The sequence below is a fragment of the Amphiprion ocellaris genome, chromosome 8, assembly GCF_022539595.1.
Source record: "Amphiprion ocellaris isolate individual 3 ecotype Okinawa chromosome 8, ASM2253959v1, whole genome shotgun sequence".
Taxonomy (NCBI): Eukaryota; Metazoa; Chordata; class Actinopteri; family Pomacentridae; genus Amphiprion; species Amphiprion ocellaris.
The window spans coordinates 19,481,319-19,503,860 of NC_072773.1; the positions used below are offsets into that span (position 1 = coordinate 19,481,319).

Consider the following 22,542-nt stretch of genomic DNA (forward strand, 5'->3'; position numbering starts at 1 on the left):
TAGCTCAAAGGTGATGCAGATATTTTCTTTGTCAAAGAAATATCCGTCCCATTGGACGATGTTGCAGATGTCATGATCCAGACACTGCATCCGCTTCAGTACGGCAATTTCATAGAGGGCCTGTTGCAGAACGCCTTCCTCGCCCTTGTTCACTTTGACTGCAACTGACTTTTGGGTCTCTGTATTGCGGCATTTTGCCACAACACCAAAGGCTCCTTCACCAAGAATGCCTTCTACCACGTGGAAACTGCCAAGCGTGTTTCCTTTTCTAATACTGAGGTTCTTTGCCATGGTATTCCAAAGGATTGTTGATAGGTGAATTTACTGAAGAATCTTTCTCTCTGTGCTGGTGTTTTCAAACGACTGTTCTCTCAAAGTGTGGCTAGCTTATCTGACTTCTTGTTAATTTATACAGTTTTGAGCGTGGCGTCATCAATGATGTCATAATATTTCACAGGCTGTGATTGATTGTGACCTCACGTTCTATGCACAAGCTCCGCGCAGATTCCACCAACGGCCGAAAAGTTTAAAAAACAACACAGGGCTTCAAAAGACAACACTGCACAGGGTGTATGCCCAATAAGTGTGAAGTATAATGTAAAATAATTTTAATAAAATAATTATTCGCTTATTGACTTTGATAAGCGGCCAGTGGTTCATGTGGCTTACCGGTAAGGTCGTTTGTCCCGCCTCGGACTGTTTCGGTCCGTGCGCCCGTTGAAAGTCACAGCTACACAGGTAGTGAAACGTTGTTGTGCTTGTCATAGCGGCTGTTGGCATTTCTGCCTGAGGCTAGAGAGATCTGACGCCGTTTCTCCGCTAGTAGTTGACATTTTGCGCCGACACTTTGGTGAGTTCAGTACAAGCGTGAGGCAGCTAGCCGTTATGCTAAACTGTAGTATTGTTTACCGAGTTGACTTGTGCTGAGTACATTAGCAAGCTAGCAGCGTTAGCCGAACGGTTAATCCACGTTTACTCGTGCTAATTGCGTTAGCCGACTAACAGACTGTTCTGAGTTTTTAAAAATGCCAGACACACATGTTCTGTATACTGGTGTATTTGTAAGACTGTTTTATATTCAGTGTAATGTGAATGTTGTGTTGGTAAACGCTGCTCATGAGATAATATTAGTGCCTTATATGATTAGCAACACATTGTATTAGCTCCATGAAACTAATAGATTAGATGCTGGTTTGTCATGGATGGTTTGTGTTTTAATCCCCTTTCCTCGTAAGCAGTTGTACAACTGAATTACAACTGACCAGTATGCTAATTTCTTTTTAGCTTTATTCCGTGGTCATTAATGTTGACAGGTTCGCTCGAAGCTTAAATGTAGTTTGACTGTGAAAATCTCGAAACACAGGAATTTTCTTCAGGCCTTCCAGAGAGTCCTAGAAGATTTGAGAACTTTGTATTTATCAGATGGTAAGCCTCAACCCATAGGGAATTGAAGCCCACACAGTTCTGTGGTCAGGATTTTCACATGCCCAACTGCTAACAGATCAACCAGGTGGTTGAGAACAGTGACATTTACAAACCTATTTATGTCTTTTTGCTGAATGTATCCTCTGGGTTTCATTGGGTTGTTCAGCCATCAAACCCCAGGTATTTTTGCAAAAAGTTTTGTGGCATGTCCATCATCTTTGGTATCCCTCTTCTTGGCTAGTGCTGTATTTAAGATCTTCTCATAGTTGTTATTGTTACTGAACCCAATTTCACTAACTTCATGAAACCAGTGGCATGGGATGGTGCTCCACTATCGGCCTCTGATTGGAAGAGGAAGCAATAACTTGAGTTAAGTGATTGGGGAGGTGCTGAATATTTTATGTGGGAGGACAGAGAAAACACAATGCCTCAGTTGTCATGATTTGTGGTAAGACATTTGTTGGATGTTTAAGGGGTAGCTCGTTCCACAAAAGTTAAGGTGTGCCTTTTTAACAGCTGTATGTCTCTGGATATTGCAGTATGGCCACACAACTTTTATGGGGGGGTTTGATTTCTTGTTGTGTGTGAGATGTCGGTATAGCAGGTATGCAGGAATGTATTGCAGGTGAACATTTTTTTAATCATTCATTTAATCGTTAATTTTGTATCTCTTGTTTGTGCTTTTCACAGTGACTGTTCAGATTTGTTTGCTGTAGTTAGCCTGCCTGGCCTTGCAGGGCCTGTAGATGAAAAGATCTGAGGGTGTGCCTTGTGAGAGTGGACTAACTCCTTTTATTCTTGTTTATTTATAGGCCTCCCTCAGGTCCCCCTCATCCCACCTCCCTTGCAATAGACCACAGCAGCAGTTAAATTAAGGCCCAAGAGGCAGACATCCTGCAGCAGACTGAAAAGGCAGAAAACCAGTTGCATGAATGAAATGAGAACATGAAGACTGTTCCCTAAAAAAAATTGAAAGTTCTCAGCTGACCATGTGTCAGGCAATGACAGAAATGTCAAGATGAGGGTGAGGCAGAGGACAAGGACGCAGGAAAGGTGGTCCTGCCTGCATCTACAGTCTGATCATCAGGTGTGTATGACTCTGACTTCTCCCTCTCGGCCTTTTCTTTCCTCAGTTGTTGTTGAGGAACGCACAACAGCTTAATAACTCATTTTACTCATCAGGCAAGAAAAGACTGGCAGAGCCATGAAGTCATAAAAGTTGTTTTCCACCACTATGGCTAACGCAGTGGCTGCCTGAGCTGGTTAAAGCGACAACAATACAGCTAAATGATCACCATTCACTCACATGAAATTTTAGCTCGCACACTCGCAACAAGTGGTCGCATGTGTGATCATTTTGATTGCAGTCTTCAGCCCTATCTGTGCTGCCAGTGTGGACATTGATACAAAGACTTCAGGCTCAGAAGATGACAGACCGTCTATCCAGCCATCACACCAAGAGCTGAAGGGGTGAAAGCAGAGGCCACTTGTGGACCAGCCTATAAAGACATCGCATTGGGTGAGTCACAGTCAAACTGATGACAGTGTGATGTTTGCTATTGATTACAGTGAAGCCAAGGTTAATGTGTATAAAAAATGAAGTTCTTACATTTACTAAGTATGTCATCATGACTCACGTCATTTGCACACATACAATGCATACATGGAGCCAACTTTATGACTACAGATACTTCTCACTGCACAGCACATGTTTCAGTAGGCCCACATGAACATTTTGACGAAGCCTGGAAGAAAACATATTTTAGAAGTAATACTTGAATACATTTCTGCCATTTTTTTTTAAATTAACACCTCCTCGTGTCAAAGATCTGTAATGTTATATATATGTCACACTGTTTGTTGATGGTGAATTTATTCCCCATGTGTAAAAGTTTCAATCACTCTCCCCAGTGGGAGTGTACTCTTATGTTTACATGTTTAAATATTATGCATCTCTATTAATGAATGTTGACAGTTGACACTGTGGTTTTTGCAACATTTGACTGAAAATGACCACAGAGCAAATCTTCGAAAATTACAATGAGCAATCAGAAAGTGACATTTTTTAGACTAACACAGTTACATGGTTACATACCCTTTTCATGAAAAGCAGAGTTTTTGTGCAGTTTTGTGTGCTGCATCTGGTTAACTATCCCTGTTTTATTGGAGTGAGCGTGAGAATGCATCATACAGTTTGTGGAGATCTGTTATTTACCACATTTTTCCTGAATTGCTGAAACCAAACACTTTCAATAATCCGATAGACCTAAAAGTTATATCAAATTACTGTAGTTTGTAAAAAATAGAAAAAAAATTGTTTGACATTATGGGCAGAATAATTAACATGACTGTTGGGTTGTTAATTCACAGATAATATGTGTAATTTTACTGACTTTTCTTATTTATTCAGCAATAGAAACAGAAAACTACAAGTTAAAATTTTTCCCCAGTGAATATTAGTCAAAATGACAGATAGACTCTGCCATCAACCAAAGCTCTTTCAGGGTGGAGGATGGACAATTTATTGACCTAAAATCTGCTTTGTTTCATTGTGTGTTTTAATGCTGAGACTTTGACAAGTCTGAGAATTTACTGATACACTGACAGCATTACATCAAAGTTTGGGGTGTGTTCAAGATAGCAGTAATGATGTCTATCACTATCAGCTGTAATATTAATGTGAGGCAGACTTTGTAGGAGACAGTTCCTGTGATTCCTAAAAAAACTTTCAAAACATACAAACATGATTCACTTCAGTTAAGTGTTGATTTCATATCCACAGAAAATGAAGGGAATATTAGAAGAAAGTTGATAGTTGTTAACTTTGTCATCTGACCTGACTGCTCTGACGGAGAGATAAAAAGAACGCTTGCAGCTGAACACTGCCCTGAGTCCTGGCTACCCATGCAGCCTGAACATGAGTGCTTTTAGCTGCCCTCTGAGCACCAGGGACGAGGCCCACATTTCTGGGAGCTAAAACTGGGAAGAGGTAAGTATTTGTGGTATGGTCTCCTCACTACCAGAGTGGGGTCCCAGCTTGCTGGATCCCTCCCCACAACCTGGCTCCTCCATACCTCACTGAACTCCTGCACTGACACACTCTCACCCACACCCTCCACTCTGCTGATGCTGGCCTCCTGTCACCCTCCATCTGGACCAAGTACCAGACCTGGGGACATGGAGCTTTCTCCACTTACCAGAAGCATCAGAGAGTCCTCCTCTCACACTCCATATTCAAGAAATCCATAAGGACACATCTTTGCAACCCTGCCTACAAGTCATAATCCATTTTCCAGATGCTGCTTCTACGTTAAAAAATTTTTTTAAAATTTTTTTCTACTTTGTGAAACATCTTTGAGTGTCTTGAAAAGCACTTTGTAAGTATTATATAGGGAAAAAGATGAGTTTCATATATGCTGATTTTATACTTTTCATGCTGTTGGATGCCTGATTGATACTTTTAAGATACTGTCAGCTGCCAAACATGCTCCCTAAAAAATACTATTGTATCCTTTTATAGAAACCTAGACCAGATTCTGCCGTGTTGTTTTCTTTGTTTTCTTGCAGCACTGATGCTGAATGACTCGAGGACACAAAATGAAAAGACGACTGAAAAGAGGGCCCCGGCAGAAGGGACAAATGAGACACAGCTCCAGAAGTCACATGACGATGAGGGGCTGAGTTTACCAAGTGAATGAGATATTGTCTGCTTATACAAGTACTTAGTTTACAGCATATAGTTTTCTGTAGAAATATGATTTATGTGAGACTCAATCAACAATGTATCTGTGTGTTTTTCCTTCACAGCCCCCTCCTAAACCCCAAACATTTTAAAATAGAAAGTAGGGAAGAGTCCTTAAAGATGAAATAGAAAATGAGACACATCATCCAGATATGAGAAGAAATGATGTAAACTGACCCAGGATCAGCATATTACATGTCTGGCAGCTCAACTAACACCAGATAACTTGATGAAGTAAATGGATCATGACATACTTCATGTTAATATTAGCATATGCATTTATCCAGCTAAAATGCAATTATTTATCTCTGAATTAATGAGTGTTTTCTCTGTGTTTTTGTTTTCTGTGTAGGTTTGCTTTCTCCAAGACCCTCAACAATCACAAGGATCAGATCAGGACAGGGAGCCGACCCCCCTCAGATCTCTGGCGCCCCCCCTGAGGGGGCGCGGACCCCAGGTTGGGAACAACTGATCTAGGGTATCTGAAACATAAAAAATTATACATTATTCATTATCTATGTATGGAAACTTATGGCCCACCCCGTATTTAAGGAGACTGTAAAGCCTTCAGTTTTTCTCTATTGAATCATTAAACAACTGGACACAGTTCAGGAGAAGCTGCTGCATCTGAAACAATACAGATGTGCAGGAAAATGTTCCCTCGACTACAGTAGGGCATCTTTAAAACACAAAAAGATAAAGCGCATCAGTTTCCATGTGGGTTATGGTTTGCTTTGTTTTTGTACTTGGCCTTATAATTGTGTTGTTTTTTTGCTCTCTGCACTTGTTTTTGTGTTTGAGTTAAGTGAAAATGAGAAGTTAAATTTATAATACTGATGTTATACTTTAAAATAAAACCCACAAGTTACTTAAAACACACACACACACACACACACACTCATCTCTTAGGGTGCTGCTGTGGGTGGATGATATAAGTAGACTGCTAAAATACTGTCATGCTATGGTTTCCTGTCTGTCTCTTACACCTTCACACTGGAACAGGAAATGAAGACGTCTTAGCAAAGAGCCACATGGTTTAAAGTCAGCGCAGTCTGAGAGGAGCAGCACAAACAAAACCCAGCCTTCACCGTATGTTTTCAACGTGCTGCGGAGCTTTCTGCATTTGGAGGTCAAGTGAAGTGGTCCATACGCAGCTTGGTAAGTGACTTTTTAATCCAAAATTCCTCACATTTCATTACTTTATATAGGAAAATAAGTTAGTCAAGAAAATGTTTAACTCATGAGAATGAGGTGAAAACCCACCAATGTTGTGAAACTCAGGATTTGAATTTGTGTAAAAATCAATCAGGAAGATTAAATATTCAACAACTGAAGAACATTGTTATTACTGAGGTGTTACCTTGCTGATTTATTCATTTCTCCACTTTGTCCCGCTTTGTGCTTTTTAGGTGATTCCTGAAACAAGTGCAGTAAAAATGTGTTAAATTACCTTCATTGTTAATAAACTTAAATATGGAATAATCTAATGAGTTTTCTGGAGGGTTAGAAGCAGAGTAACAGAATGACTTACTGGATTTATTACTAATCAGTTAAGTAACATGCTGTGTAAAGTAAAGGTGGAAGAACTCTGAATGGAAACATGTTTGTCTCACTCCAGTTGCAGAAGACGGCCTGCAATGCTGCAACGTTTTCCATAATCTGCCTACGCTTTCTTTGATTTGACAAGAAACACTCAATCTGCCATGAATAACAGAACAGACGGCAACTGCAGTGCCCCACCAGCAGAGTATCAGTACTATCTTTTCCCAGCAGTCTACATCCCCGCTTTAATCATCGGTCTTCCGGGAAATCTGGCAGCCCTCTTCGTCTTCACCTTCAGGGTCACTCCTCGCACAGCCTTCAGCATCTACATCAGCAACCTGGCCCTGGCAGATGTCATCATCCTCTGCACGCTACCGTTTCGGATCCACTACCACCTCAACAGCAACAACTGGGTGTTCGGGGACGTCGCCTGCCGGGTCACTGGGATTCTTTTCTTTGCCAACATCTACATGAGCATCTGCTTCATGACTTGTATCTGTGTGGATCGCTACATGGCCACAGTGTATCCACATACTTACCTGAGGCTGCGGAGCGCCCGGTGCTCTCTGATTGTGAGTGTGATGCTCTGGTTCATCGCCGGAGTGGCCATTCTGGTCTTCATCGTCATGGGACCTCTGGAGAGCAACGCGGACGACTCTGCGGGCCACAGCTGCTTCGAGAACTTCGCCAAAAAAGAGTGGGACACACGTCTGAGGCCGTACAGCGTGTTGGTACTGATCTTCGGCTCCCTGGTGCCCTCTTTGATAATCCTGGTGTGCTACCCGCTGGCCGCGAGGCGCATTGCCATGATCGGGACTAAAACAGCACAAAAAGCAGTGAGGGTCATTTACACCATCCTGGCCATCACACTGCTCTGCTTTCTGCCCAACCACGTAGTCTACCTGCTGCACCTCCTTCGACGGTTGGAGATCATAGAGAGCTGCTCCGCTGCCAACGCCATCTACGACGCCCGGCGGGCCACCATGGCGCTCGTTGTCCTCAACACATGTCTGGACCCCGTGCTGTACTACATCACCACCAGCCACTTCAAATGGAAGCGATTAAAGATGACATGGCTGTGGGGATGGGTGACCAGGAACAGGGGTGTCTATATCATTACAGTGAACTGAGAGAGTTGTCAACACGTCCCTAATGTAAATATAGCTGTAAATATAGCTCCGTGCTTCCTTCATCATCACTGGGTATGTATGTTTTTATTCAAAATGGCTTTATACACAAAATAAAGGGATAAATCAGAATGTGAGTGTCTGTTTTTTTTTTTTGTTTTTTTTTTTATAAATGAGTCTATGAAAAGGCTCAATACAATAACAATAACAATAAACGGGAGCAGGTTCAGACTTGATGTTGTTGAAGTTTACAGGTGAAGAGCAGAGATTTTTTTTTTAAGCTTGTAGCCTCTAGAAGAATGACTACAAAAGAAGTGTTTTTAGTCCGAATTTGCTTTGCAATGTTCACCGCTGTGGAGCAGAAGGCATTTCAGCAGAGTCCAGATGGAAGCCCCTTTTTCAGCAGAGTGGAGAGGAAGCTCCCCAGGTCTTCGTCCTGACGAGAAGAAAAAAAATATTGTAGGAAATAACACAGTAAACAACATATTTTTACTGTAACATGAATTAACATGAACCTCCCCTACAAGCAGAGGAATTCAAACTTTTACCTTATGACTGCTTAACTTTAATACTTCAGAAGCAACACTTCGTCACACATCAGACAAGGGATTTTTTAAAAAACAGGATATGTATTAAAGGGACTTAAGAAGCAGAAATGCAAATATTAATTTAAAAAATAGCACTCTTGGAATGCTTTGCTTTGTCCCTGATGCTCATATCCTATGTCATATTTTATATAGAAAACTTGTTACAGTGAATTTGGGCTTTAACTTGTGATTTTTATTCTTTCGTGCCTGAAAAATCTTCTGATTTGGCGTTAAACTAAAGTGAAACAAGCTCGTTAAAATTTTCTAAAGCTCAAAGATGGTTAATCTATATTAACATAAAGGAAAGAAAAGCAAGAACTGTCACGTTTTTGAAGACAAAACCAAGGATAACGTGCTTTTTTTGCAACAAAAAATGACCACATACTCCGATGTCCTTCAAACACATAAAGTGTAAGTCGATTTTATCCCATTACCGTAAACATCAAATCATCAGGGGTCATCTGCTCAATCATCTCCGTGATTTGCTTGCTTATTGCTATCTATAAAAAAATAATAAGAGTTGTTGAGATACTGTCGTTAAAACTTCGTCTCAAGTTTCCATGTGCAAGAATATGTGCAGAAAGTAGGCTGAAGGGCAATTTTTAAAAAAATTAAATATCTTGGAAAGTATTTGATAAATCAAGCTAAAATTTCACAAATATTTTTAGAAATATTCTTGTCTTACCATATAAAATTTACAAGCAAATCAGAAATGGTTCAGCAGAAATTGTTCAAATTATCTGGATGATCTGAGATGGAATGATACAAACATGTTTTTTTTGTTTCTTTGCTGATGACACATTTTCCTGCACCTTGGATCCTCTGAGTCTGGTATGCCAAGTTTTCTCAGTGACCATTTTTCTGATGCCAAAAACTGGATGTTGAAGAAATCCCTTCAGTTCAACTCTGACAGAACAAAGACTGGTTTTACATGACTAAATAGACTCTAACATCAGCTGGTTTGCTTTCAGATAACGTCAAGCCTGGTTTTACACTAACGTCAGCTTCTTCCTGGACGCCACAAGGAGAGTACAAACATGTTGCTATCATGTTAGAAATACGTCTATTTTAACTTTTAAGATCACAGAGACTATTTTACAAGCTCTTACTTCATCATGCTTAGATTACTGTAACAGCCTTTTTTATCTGCCTGAGCAGAAAGCCACTGATTGACAGCAGTTAGTGTAAAACTCAGCTGCCAAACTTTCAACCAGAGCCAAGAAACGTGGTCTTTGTCTGCCCCAGTTCAAAACTAAAGAGGACATTCAGAGTCCCAAGACTCTATGGCGATCTACCTGGGGAATTGGGTCGGTTGCGTCATTGATTTCTTTTTAGGTCTCTACTAGTTTGTCGGAAAGCCTTTAGTGAGCCTAACTGAGTTTTAATTTCCTTTGAACTGTCTTATGTTTCTTTCAATAACATGTTTTAAATATTTTCTAACACTCTGTTGAGTTTTACACACTATTTGTGGGTTTATCTGTCTTTTCAGTTCTCATGATTTTATGACTTGTCTTATTTTGCTGTCTTGTGAGGCACTTTGTACACTGGAATTTAAAAAGTGTTCTATAAATAAAGATGCATATTATTATTATGATTGCATCCTTTATTTTTCATTTGAATCCATATCCTCCTTGTACTATGCATAGTATTTTTTAAGCACAACCTGTAGAACATATTTTTTTCCGTGCCAAAAAAGCTTTAAATCCTTGCATCCTGAATTTTGACAATAAATGTTATTTGAAATCAGATTCATTTAATTATTTTTTCAACCAAATTTTTCAGTATGACAGTAAATATCGAAAATCTTTACAGAATTTTATGATTTGTGACATCTGTAATAAAAATCCCTGAGACAATAGATTTGTTTTTTTAAGACATGTAAGCAGCAAAAAATTTGATAGCAGATATTTATCTGCAGCATTTTCAGTCCAATAATTTTGTTTGGCTATAATTCAGTGTGCAGATGCTACATTTTCCCCTCTTTAACTGTTTTGACCGGCACATGACATAAATGCAGTATAGCATCTTATTTGGTTTATGATCAACATTAAAAACATAATGTTGAATTTATAGATGCTTTTTCCTGCTAAAAAAAAAACCTGATGTAAACCTCCCTCTAGTGTTTTTACAGCTATAAATAGAGAGCGTTAGAAAATTAAAGGTACATACTACATGCTGAGACTTTCTGAGAAAACATTTAATCTTTAAAATGTTAAACAAATTATTCAGGTTCTTACAGTTCGTATAGTTCGACTGATATTCAAACAGATTCAAAACTTTTGTGGCATCTTGGGCTTAACGTTAGCGTCTATCATATCTGTAACATACTTTTAAGAAGCAAAAGTAAAGATATAACACGAAGCAGAAAATAACATCTTTTTCATGTCTTTCTTGCCCTTTGTTCTTTGTTCTACATAGAACACATGAAGCCACAGAACCTCCCTCCTTCCATTGCGCAGTGACTGAGTTCAGCAGTCTACTTTCATTCTATTGTCACGTTCAAAGCCCCTATTCTCTTACTGTACACCCACACACTTGCACCTTACGGTTGAACCGTTTGCCATCAGGACTGTGTGGGCATGCATACACAACTTAACTGCCATCCCCTCAGTGCTGTGGTCACAGCGGGTTTCACCCAAAATGTTTACTATTGCCAGGCACAGATTAGAATCTAGGACAGAAAATGGTGCTATTATCTTTAACCTTTATCACTGTCCTTGTGCTAAAGATGGAGCCCTCCTTCTCAGCTGCTTGTTTTATTTTATTGTACATTATAATATTAGAAACCAGAACAAATTTCAATTCAGTCACATTAAAATCAGAAGCTATCGATGATGATAACTCGCCTATATACCATGGTTCTCTCTGTAACCGTTTCCTCTGCCACGAGGAAAAATGGCATAAGAAGTGACTTCAGTCCAAATGACAGAATGCCATGTCAAATAAACAATCAACATGGGGACGCAGGATTAAACTTTGAAAAGGTGTTTTTTCCATTTTATTTAACTCAAATCTTCACAGGTAACGAAGGCATTTGAGATCAGGTCTATATTTATCAAATGTTTGTGACCTGACTGCTCACAAAAACACCAGATACAGGTTTGGTCCCACAACAGGTGGAACTATTTAATCATATCAAATGAGAGATAACTGCTAAAAACAGTATTTTTTTTCCTTCCTATTTTATAGTACACTTTTATTCTCATTATTTTTTACTTAATACAATTATGTTCATCCCCCAAAAATGAAGAGTTGCATGAAAATGAATGCATGTTTCAATCCACTACTGTTATGCAATACTAGAAGCTGGGTGCATTGAAAGAGACATTTGGTGCAATTAGTTTTCCACGAAGAGCCACTGAACCACTGCAGAAAAAGAAGGTGCAACTAGCAGGTAAAAAGTTTCAGTCAAACCTCAAATGATGGAAAATCGTGTCGAATAGGACGTATATGTATGTTTCATTGTTCAAGGTTAGTCCTCATCGCCTCAGGAGTTTCTGCTGCACTTTCTCCCACCTTATTGATACATTAACCTTTTTACAATACACAGTGCCGTGAAAAAGTATTCGCCCCCCTACAGAAATCTTCTATTTTTGCATATTTGCCACATGTAAACGCAAATACTTTCTCATGAAACTGTATTTCCTCTCTGTTTTGTACACACAAATTAAAAAATAGCCTTAAATTAGGTGGGAGCTTTTATCACTGTTTACCTTTTATTATAACCTGTATTGAATGTATAGTACCCTCACTTTTTATGTCTTCAACCTGTTGTGTTTTTGCCCCAGTTTGCTTAAACGGCCTTTCAAATATGATTAGATTGTTAAAATTAACACGCCACTGCAAGGACAATGACGATGTTTTACCTGATAACTCCAGGAAAGCAGCAAGACTTTGGCGTTAGTGTCTTCGGCAGAGGAAGAGACTTTGATGACGATAGACTCCACCATGACTGTGCCATCAGGGAGGTGCTGGATGGTGTAACCTTTCAACACACTGAAGCAAATAGAAAAATGCACAAGGAAGAGGTTAAATGAAATAAAACCTATTATACTACAAAATGTAGCAGATGTAATATTTTACAGAAAGCAAAAACATCCAACAGTAAAGGATAGGCATGTCCTGATCAAAGTTGATATAATTTTTTTCAGATAACTCATACTTTAAATAAAGTTATTAAAATCAGTCTGATGTAGATGGAGCGATGCAAACACAGGTAAAGGGAAATCGTTTAATAGTCTGTTTTGATTACCACTTAGACTGAAACAGAGGGAAATTCTGTAATCATCGGTAAAAAAAAATCATATCAGTTGATACCTGATGCAAACCTCACTTTAGTGTAAAACAGGCAGAAATGCTCCGGCTTGGTAGTTTTGTGTTTGGGCTCTCAGATTCCAGATGAGAATCAACAGCAGGGTTTACTAAAGCTTCAGGTAGAAATAACAGCAATCTGCTGCATCTCTCTCAGGGTCTCTCGCCCACTCGCTCCACTCAGGGGATCAGAGATGTGATGAACATTAAGGTGGAGGATTTTTCAGGTTCTGGTTCTCATGTTAACCTGCTTCAACACTGCTGTGTGTGTTTGTATATTACACACATTGTGATCACAAGTAGTATGATGGCACAAACTGCTATGTTATATATTGCTTGTGACATCAAATGGATCAAGCTCAGGTATCAATACTGTTAAGTTTCAAAATGTCTTGATTCGGATCTTTGAAATTAGATCGGGACATCCCTTGTAAAAGGTAACCAACACTTAATGCTCAAGTCGTAATTATACTGAGAGAACCTACAACAGACTGGATGTGAGAACAGGAAGAAAACAAGGAGGAAAACTATTGATATGATTGCAGGAGGAAGGTAGACAAAGTCAAGGGTGGAGATGAATTGCAAATGAATGCAGATGAAATGTGAGATGGAGACAGCTGCTGTTCGTCTCACCTCTTGAGGTGTGTGTAGATTCTGTGGAGTGTGTCAGGGTCGCTGTGCGGGTCTTGGAGCTGCACGCGGCAGGTGAAGCGTAACTGATGTTCGTTGAGGCCCAGCTCCTTCAGGGCCTGCTCCGACGACACCAGCTTCAGACTCTGTGCTCAGAAAAACGTCAGGAGGGTAAATAATGATAATAATATGGTAAATTATGATCGATAAGTAAGAAACTGCAGATCACAAATGAAAGGGCTACAGATACAGTCAGTGGGCAGTTTTTTAGGTTTAGCTACAACTGTGAGAAAAATGACTGATGCCCACATTGATACAAATGTGGTGGACAAAATAGAGTACAGATAAAAAAAAATCAATCAGCAAACTGAACAACCTTTAGGGAGGTAACATTTACTGCAGGACTACTATGCTAGTTTTAACTTGGTGTTCCTAAGAAACTGGAAACTAAGTGTGTATCAAAAGCCTGTGAGCCGTGTACTTACATTTTCTTTCATGATCAGGGTTCCATGCATGGTGCGAGGTTTTTTAGGATCCGGCAGGGGCCCTTCAACATAATAACATTATTATATGCTAATAGATTAACAAATAAATAATAAGATTAACACGCATTCTGATGTTCAAAACTGGACGGAATAGTAAAAGGCAAAACAACATCTTGCTAGAGAGAAAGTATGTGGGCTGCATCTCAATGCACTGAAACATAAGAGTCCCTCCAGGAAAAGAGAGGCTAGTCATCATCATCAATAATTCAACAACTATATGGGAGTTGTCCTCCATTATGACACCACTCAAATGCATGTCAGCTAAGAGCTAAGACACGATGACTATATGTTGGAACATTAATAAATTGAAGAACTGCTAGTGTATAATTATGTTTAGATTACTGGCAGTATGCCTTCTGGCTGTAAATTAGAGGCATACAGTTTATTCTGAGTATAACATCATTATTTTATAGTGTTTGTTCTGGTGCACTGGTTTGATTCATAATAATTCACTGCTGTGCATGACTGTTAATTCTTTCACCCCATAATCACTGATGGCCTGACTAAGGATGAAAAGTAGCTTGTTTTAATCTGATGCAATACATGCAAGAAGCGTTGTGCTTGTCAAATAAACATATAATTTACAAATCTAACAGTACAACCAACATTACAGCTAGCGCAGGTAGCCACAATATTTTGGTGTAAGACTTAGTACTCTATAATCTAATATTATCTAAAATTTATCATGAAAATTATGTTAAAGGTGAAGCTCTTCTCACAAAAATATTCAGACCATCACATGAAAAGTGAGCATAAAAAAACCATGCCTGCATTTAGACCTCATAACACTGCCACAATAACTGTAAACACACGAAAATACAAGATATAGTCCTCCAACACAACTTGGAAAGCTCAGAAACTGGAAAAAAGTCGGTCCTAACCAACATGACTTTTCATTTCCTTTCATCCTGTCATAAATGGCATTTGTCATTCTGAAAACTAATTTGGGTCATGATACTGTACGGAGGTGGCATGAGCCGTGTAAAGCACGCAGAACAACCGCTTCTTTCAAAGGAAGAGAAGTCAAAATGTCAGGTCAAACCCTTGGAAATCTAAAGTGAAACTATATAGGCACTCTGCATGTAAACCAGTGATACCACAGAACAGAAGATACCTCCAAGGGCCATCTCCCTCTTCAGCAGGTTGAGTGAGATATCCACGGGTACGCTGGGGTTAGTCGTTACCGTCGCTGTTTCTCCGTTGGCCGGCATGTAACAGTCGATGCCTGACATTTAAAACAGACGCATTAATCAGGCTGGAAACTCCGTCTTCCCTGACTTATTTTAAACACTACTGATGTGTGCATCGTCTACAAGTGTGACTACAGCTGCACTCACTGAACTCCTGCTCAATCTTGCCCTTGAGGAACTCCATTTTTACTGCCTCCCCGTGTACCAGCAGCATGTTGCGAGGCTCCGCCATCCGAATGAGCTGCATGATGCCCTTTGCATCTGCATGCGCGCTGAAGGACATGTACTCCACCTGCAGCTTCACATCCAACTGCAAGGTGTGAAAACAAACTCAGCTGTAAGCTCATATAGGCAATCACGTTTATTAGGTACAAGATCTATTCTAACAATTAGGATTTACATGTTTACTCATTTTCAGACAAACAAAATATTTTATTTCATGGTAAGACTGGCCACTGTTTTCACACATATGGGTGTTATAGGTAGGTTATTAAATAGAGAACTTAGGCCGTGATAAGATATGGGGTTACAATTTGGCGTTTCTGATATTAAGCATTCCATAGGTTACACTTGATAGACTATTTCAAATAAGCCAATGGAAACAGTTTTGTGTTTGTCGTCATGCTATAAATAGGGTGTCAGTCTTGTACTTTTCTGTCAGAAAAAGATACCTGAGAGAAGGCATCCTTTTGGAATAGATTAAAATTAACTAACAACCTACAAAGTGTTTGTTTATCTTCAGAAAAGTCAAAGTTTTTTTCCTGCACCAAAGAATCAGAGGGAGCAATTCTGCCAATGTTGTTTTTCACACTGTTCAGAATTTCATGTTCTTTCACTGAATGTCAAAAGAATGGTTCAAAATAATCTGCTTTCTTGCTGAGATCATTCACTATTTTATCTTCTCTGAAATTTCTATCAGTTAATGCTAATATACTATAAGAAATATTTCCAAAGTTTAGGAACTCCTTCCCTCAGTGTGTTCATATATGAAACTACTGCCTGGAGTTGGTTAGCTTTGCTAATCTCAGAGCTCTTACGAACTATTTCACTGCACCTGGCTGTGAAATAATCACTACATATAATTGTGTTCTTTAGTGTTACTGGTAGAATGACATTTACACAAACACAGGCTAGTAGTTTTCCCACCTGTTTCCAGTCTTAATGTCAAGCTAACAGATTCCCTGTTGATTCCAGGCTGTAAGAGTCAAGCTACTCATTTAACTCCCCACAAGAAGACAAATAAGCATGTGGGCCTGGATCTTTTACAATCTCATCATTTACTGATACAAGTGACAGGAAAGAGGTGAGAGAATGTCATGAATACAAGGTGATTGTATCTGCTCAGTCGGCATGAATAAGTCTTTTTGTTAGAGCAAAAGAAATCAATAATCTTACTGTGGCTCTTCCTTCCATCTCCAGCTTCCTCTGCCCATTTAGGATCTTATGACCGATTGTTCCTTGTACACAATACCCAGGCATGATTACCTATGAAAAAAAGGTATTTCATTTTAAGTTTTAAAAGTTGTTACTCAAATACTTGCTGTGTGTTTGCGTACAAGACTCACCATGTTCTTCTCATTGCCTGCCCATTTCTTGAATATCTGCAAAGACTGACCAGCATGCAGCATCCCCGGTGTGGCAAACACCACCTGAAAGCATAAACATCGCTGCACTGCACTGCCGTTTGAATTTTCCAAGAAGTTTTTTAAAAATTCACACCTTGCAGGAAAAAACAGACTTACCATAGGTCCAGGATTATCAGCATAGGAGCGATCAAAAGCCTTGATGTGCTTAAATTCAAACATGTTTCTCTGTACAAAGGTTTTTCGAATCTTCTGGTTGGTCCAAGTTATGAAAAGCTTGTAGTAATGATTAGCTTTCTCCGTCAGCCCGGTGGAGAAGTAGATTGGGGCCTTCAGGTTCATTCTCTCCCTGTGTTCGGAGAAGAGGTAATTACAGTGTCTGTCCAGCAAGCCAATTATAAAGTTCATACACCACCATTACTCTATCAAGTTTAAAAAAAAGAACACAACTATTTTAGGGAGCCGTCCAGGCAAATGTGTGACCTTTTTGTCTAGCAATCATGTACAATTACTTCTCACTGACAGCACTTGTATTTAATTGGAATGCCAACAAGGACAAGCCAGAAAAACAGAACAGACTGTGATTATCTCCACACACTACTGCCTTTGCTCTCTTGTTTCCAGTGATCTCCTTGCTGTAAAAAAAAAAGCCTATGATGGATGCATTTATAAAAAGCTTATGTCTTATTGCTACTGGGGTGTCTTTTTAAACTGAACTCTACCAGAATGTTTCCAAGAGGATGCAGAGTTCTTGTGCTCGTCCAAGAGCAAAAACTGGAATGAGAACCTGGAAGGTTTACAAGAAAACAAGAAAATATAACTTAGAAAATATGTAAAAATAAGACAAAAGCAAATCTTACACGCCTAAATACAATATTCAACTAAAAATTATTTTTACCTTTCCCCCTCTTTCTATGGTTTCGTGCACTTTCTTCAGAAAGTCCCTCTCTCTGCATCTTTTTGAGTCGCGGATGGTGGTGGCATATGTAGATTCTGAAATGAGGATGTCCGGACGGCACTTATCGATCCATGCAGCTCTACAAATATACAACACAAAGATGAAGAGAGTGAGCAATAGCATCAGCACCAGTGAAACTATTAGACATTATTTTTGCTGATTTTCTAACGTGTACAAAAAAACTGATGATGTCAAAATGAATTAAATAATAAATATGGAAGTATGTAGTGAGGAAAAAAAAAGTGCAGACAAAAAGTTTTCTTTGATAACAGCTGCACATTGTGTCAAGCATCTTCATGTGGTTATCATTTAGAGCTTTTCCAACAATCTTTTAGAGGCATTTCTTGGCTGATTTTCCTTCACTGCAGTTAAACTCATCTCAAACCAGCTGGGTTTAGGTGGGTGGTTGTGGATTATCTGATGCAGCACTGCCTCACTCCGTTTCTTGGTTGAAAACCCCTGACAAAGCCTGGAGGTGAGTTTTGGCTCAAACTCTAATTAGTGATGGTCCACTAAGTACAAAGCAGATTAATATTAATTTATTAATTTATTTTACAGCGACTGTTAAAACCTGAAAATTCTTTTCAACTGCCCACAGGTATTACCAGTACTAGAAGGCCACTGCTGACTCTACATACCATAGATATTTTACTGCTTACATTTTTCATTATTTTTCTTCTCTGCTCTGTGTAAACACAGCCTGCACTACAGCCAACTAACCCCTTAATTTTTTTCATACGACTGTTAGTTGCAGCTGAGTCGCTCATGGCTTCCGAGTTGTTCCTAGAAGCAGTGAATTAGTAATATATATGTAAAAAAAAAAAAAAAAAAAAAGCAAAATTTTAAATGACATGTAGAATACAATGATTTTGATTCCATATGAAGCTTCATTTAGGGTATTTTTTCCAAAACAAAGCAAAAGTCACATCTACTATGTTCAAGGACTATCAGGAAGGTTGAACTCCAATGATTGTTTGTGCATTTGTGGTTTTGACTGTGATAAATTGTGTAATATTTGTAAGTTTGAAAAGATCACATGCCTTTGAAACTAACCAAATGGGTTTGAGGTTCAGAGATTTTATAGTTTTGATGTCTTCGGTTATATTCTACTCTTTTAAAAATGGTAAAAATGAAGAAAGAACATTCTGAAAAGGTAGATGTGTCTAAATGTTTGTTTGTTAGTGTAGATAAAAGAATTTTTCCAAAAGATTTCCAGAAGACTGATAAAAAATACACTCTAGCTACTTACCCTAAATGTCTGTCTGGTGTCATGTTATAGTCTCCCTAAAATGAGAAAGACATTATTGTAAGATTGCAGTTGTTAAATTCAGCAAATGTGACTCTTTGCATACTTGTTTACACTCACAGTGTAAACCACAGACTCCGATCCCACTTTGATGTGCACCATGGCAGCTCCCAGGACATGGCCTGCATAGTACGCCTTGATCTCCAGCTCATCATCCACCTGTCAACAGCACAACAGAGACAGCTTGATTTACCGTCAACTGCGACGAGCAGCTGGTGCAGAAAATATGTGATTAGTTTCCATGTTTGTGAGAGAACGTCAAAAATGATGGCACAGCACCTGGACAGTTTGGTGGAGGTTCAAAGGAACCACTTTCTTCATGCAGTCTTTGATCATCTGTGACGTGAAGAAGTTGGTTTCTCCCTTTTTGTCAACTGTGATTTTCCGGAAATCTTCCAGTAAAATGGGACAGATGGCCTTGGTGGGATGGGTCATGTAGATGGGTCCATCATAGCCCACCATCTCACTCATGTAGGGCAGAGCACCACAGTGGTCCAAGTGGAAATGGCTGAGAACAGAACAGGTGTAGTCATGTAAAAACACAGAATGTCCGAAGTGTTGAGTTAGAAAGGGTTCAATGTCTGGATGATATTCAGACGACAAACCTGATGATCACACAGTCCAAAAAGTCTGTCAGACGTCCGTTCTGGGTTATATAAGAAAAGTCTGGGAAACGTCTCTAAAATTACAACACAAATTATTATTTAACTGACATCATACTGTAGAGCATCTTATTTAAAACACACAAAAATGAGACTCACACTATGAAATTAAGTTTTTAAATACAGGCTTTCAAGGCTTTGCATTCAAAAGAAAACTCCCTTCTGTAATAACTTTCACTAGAGAGAACCTGTAAGTGTAGAGAAGAGAGACTTGACTAAACTTCAATACTTTTCAAGTATGATGATTTACATCTTCGTTTAATCTGCAAATTCTTTTCAAGCAAGTCTTTAAAATGGCACAAAAAATGGCATCCAATCATCCAAAACCTAAAGTTATTCAATTAACAATCGCAAATACTCCTACCATTAAAATGCGATGACAGAATACTTTGGATTTTTTGGGAGAGCTTAAAAATTGATTAAATAATTGTCAAAACATCCATCCATCCATTATCTATACACCGCTTAATCCTCACTAGGGTCGTGGGGGGCGCTGGAGCCTATCCCAGCTGACTCGGGCGAAGGCAGGGGACACCCTAGACAGGTCGCCAGTCTGTCACAGGGCTACATACAAAGACAAACAAGCACTCTCACATTCACACCTACGGACAATTTAGAGTAATCAATTAACCTCAGCATATTTTTGGACTGTGGGAGGAAGCCAGAGTACCCAGAGAAAACCCACGCATGCACAGGGAGAACATGCAAACTCCATGCAGAAAGATCCCGGGAAAGCCGGGACGTGAACCAGGGACCTTCTCGCTGCAAGGCGAAAGTGCTAACCACTACGCCACTGTGCAGCCCTAATTGTCAAAACACTGTCTGACATTTCCTATGGATTGACTAATTGATTATCCACCTTATTTTTAGTTATACATTTAATATGGCTGTGTTATAATAGGGGTGGCTCAGTGGTTTGTGGGTAGCAGTGTCGTCCCACAGCTAGAAGGTCTTGGGTACAAATCTTGGCCTGGAATCTTTCTGTGTAGAGTTTGCATGTTCTCCATAGGTGTTCACCGGGTGCGACGGCTTCTTCCCACAATTCGAAAACATACTGAGGTTAATTGGTAATTCTAAATTATTCGTAAGTGTAAATGTGAGTGTACTTGTGTCTCTATGTGTAGCTATGAGATAGACTGGTAACCTGTCCAGGGTGTCCCCTGCTTTCACCCTAAGTCAGCTGGGTTAGACTCCAGCCACCCTGCAACCCTAATGAGGATTCAGTGGTGTATAGATAATGGATGGATGCACTCACTGGACAAATTCTGAAGAAAAACTGTAGATTTTTCCACCACACTGTGCTGCAGGACTGAGCAGCCACAACACCTCAGTCAGGGGCAGTGGCTCATGACCTGGATTGCTGACTGCCATACAACATCAATCTATTAAAGGTTCCCAGGAACATTGCAATAGTCCTGGGTCTTTATACACTCTTAGCACATTTTTATTCTTTACCTGTAACATGTGTCATATGTGTGAGATACTGGATACTCGACTTTTCCCAAGGGGACGAGTAAAGTGTTTATCTAATCAAAGAGCCTAATGTTTTTTGGGGATTTTTTTTTTTTTTTTTTTTTTTTATAAATAAAATCTAACCGAACCAAACCAATGTTGAAAACGAGTCATACTGTTCTCCCACACAGCAGCGGTAACATCTCTGATAAATGCTCTCCTTGACTTACATCATCGTTGTATCCCATGTGCATCCCACAGTCCAGCATGATGTTTTTGCCTCCGATAGAGACAAGGATGCAGCTACGGCCGACATCCTGTCCAGCACCTTGGAGAGGGAACACACAACCCTCAAACACACAGATTCAGCAGCTCCAACTAACCAACAGGAGCTAAACAGTGAAACTCAGAAGCTGTTTTAGACCGCAGTCACAAAAAACACACTTTACTGCTTTTCAAAAAGAGACACCCAGACACTTAAACTAGCGTTAAAGTTGTCTAGCTAAATGCAATGTTGACGGAACTAGCTTAGCAGATGCTAGCTTAGTAGCTCTACTCACCGAGCGGTGTTACGTTAATTTCAGGCATGTTTTCTCATCAGAGCAGGCTGCTTTTGTAGACAGATAAACAACAGAAATGTAACTCAAACGACCAGGCGGACTCCAATAAACCAACACTGAACTACTAAGAAAAGTTTGTAGTCTGAAATTTGTACACATGCGAGGATTTCATACACCGACTTTTGTTAGCAGTGTCAAGCTAACCGCTAAACGTACAACTTCCCACTGGTATATTCAAAATAAAACTCATTTGAAAGAAGACTACTGCAGAGATCAGAAGTGGAATATAATTGAGTAAATATACTTAAGTATTATATTCACCTACCATTTTCAAATACTTTTATACTCCTCAATACTTACAATCTGCTATATTTTTGGAGGATTTTTTCATTTATTTGACAACTTTCCTCACTAGTAACTTTGAATATTAACACAAAATTTAACAAATATTACATGATGTATTATTAAAGGTAATATATTAATAGAAAGCAAGCCTTACTTTTACCACGTGCAGTATTAGTAATGTGAATATTTCTTTTACCTCTATTTCAGAAATGCGCTTGAATTGCTTAGAAGTAGGACTATACTTTGAAATTTTTATTCAGTGCAGCTGTGAATAATGAATATGTTTTTATCGTTCTGACAGTTATTTTTCCAATTAATTAATAGTTCATCATATTTTACCTCCAGCTGTTTATTCATTTTTTTAAATTATGATTATTCGTAATGGTTTTATTTATTTTCCTCCTTTAATTCATTGTATTGTTTAAATGCATGCGTTTTTGTTTGTTTTGTTTTTGTATGCGTGTTTTGGGAGCAATGGCAGATTCTAATTGTCAATGTATTCTAAGTATAAATAAACATTGAATGAATTAATTAAATTTTAGTTTAGTTAAGAACCTTTTCTCCTTAACTTACATAA

The 22,542-nt window shown here is 39.1% G+C and overlaps 2 protein-coding genes and 1 long non-coding RNA gene across 3 annotated transcripts; 2 read left to right on the forward strand and 1 right to left on the reverse strand.

Annotated features, from left to right (window-relative positions):
• Positions 1 to 714: 714 nt before the first annotated feature.
• Positions 715 to 2,918, forward strand: LOC129349567 (uncharacterized). Its single transcript, XR_008602622.1, has 3 exons — positions 715 to 850; positions 2,238 to 2,512; positions 2,793 to 2,918. It is a non-coding gene; the product is annotated as an uncharacterized LOC129349567 (long non-coding RNA).
• Positions 2,919 to 6,870: 3,952 nt separating this feature from the next.
• Positions 6,871 to 7,839, forward strand: LOC111562742 (lysophosphatidic acid receptor 6). The gene has a single exon (XM_035944096.2). The coding sequence runs from the start codon at positions 6,871 to 6,873 to the stop codon at positions 7,837 to 7,839; it is 969 nt and encodes a 322-aa protein (XP_035799989.2).
• Positions 7,840 to 7,904: 65 nt separating this feature from the next.
• On the reverse strand, positions 7,905 to 21,826 carry ints11 (integrator complex subunit 11). Its single transcript, XM_023261439.3, has 17 exons — positions 21,621 to 21,826; positions 21,291 to 21,388; positions 19,552 to 19,625; positions 19,226 to 19,454; positions 19,007 to 19,105; positions 18,890 to 18,924; positions 17,581 to 17,719; positions 17,405 to 17,469; positions 16,842 to 17,031; positions 16,665 to 16,748; positions 16,495 to 16,584; positions 15,247 to 15,409; positions 15,024 to 15,134; positions 13,850 to 13,911; positions 13,368 to 13,510; positions 12,290 to 12,419; positions 7,905 to 8,272 (listed from the first exon to the last, which is right to left on the reverse strand). The coding sequence occupies exons 1-17, from the start codon at positions 21,646 to 21,648 to the stop codon at positions 8,207 to 8,209; spliced, it is 1,806 nt and encodes a 601-aa protein (XP_023117207.1). The 5' UTR covers positions 21,649 to 21,826; the 3' UTR covers positions 7,905 to 8,206.
• Between the last annotated feature and the right edge of the window lie 716 nt (positions 21,827 to 22,542).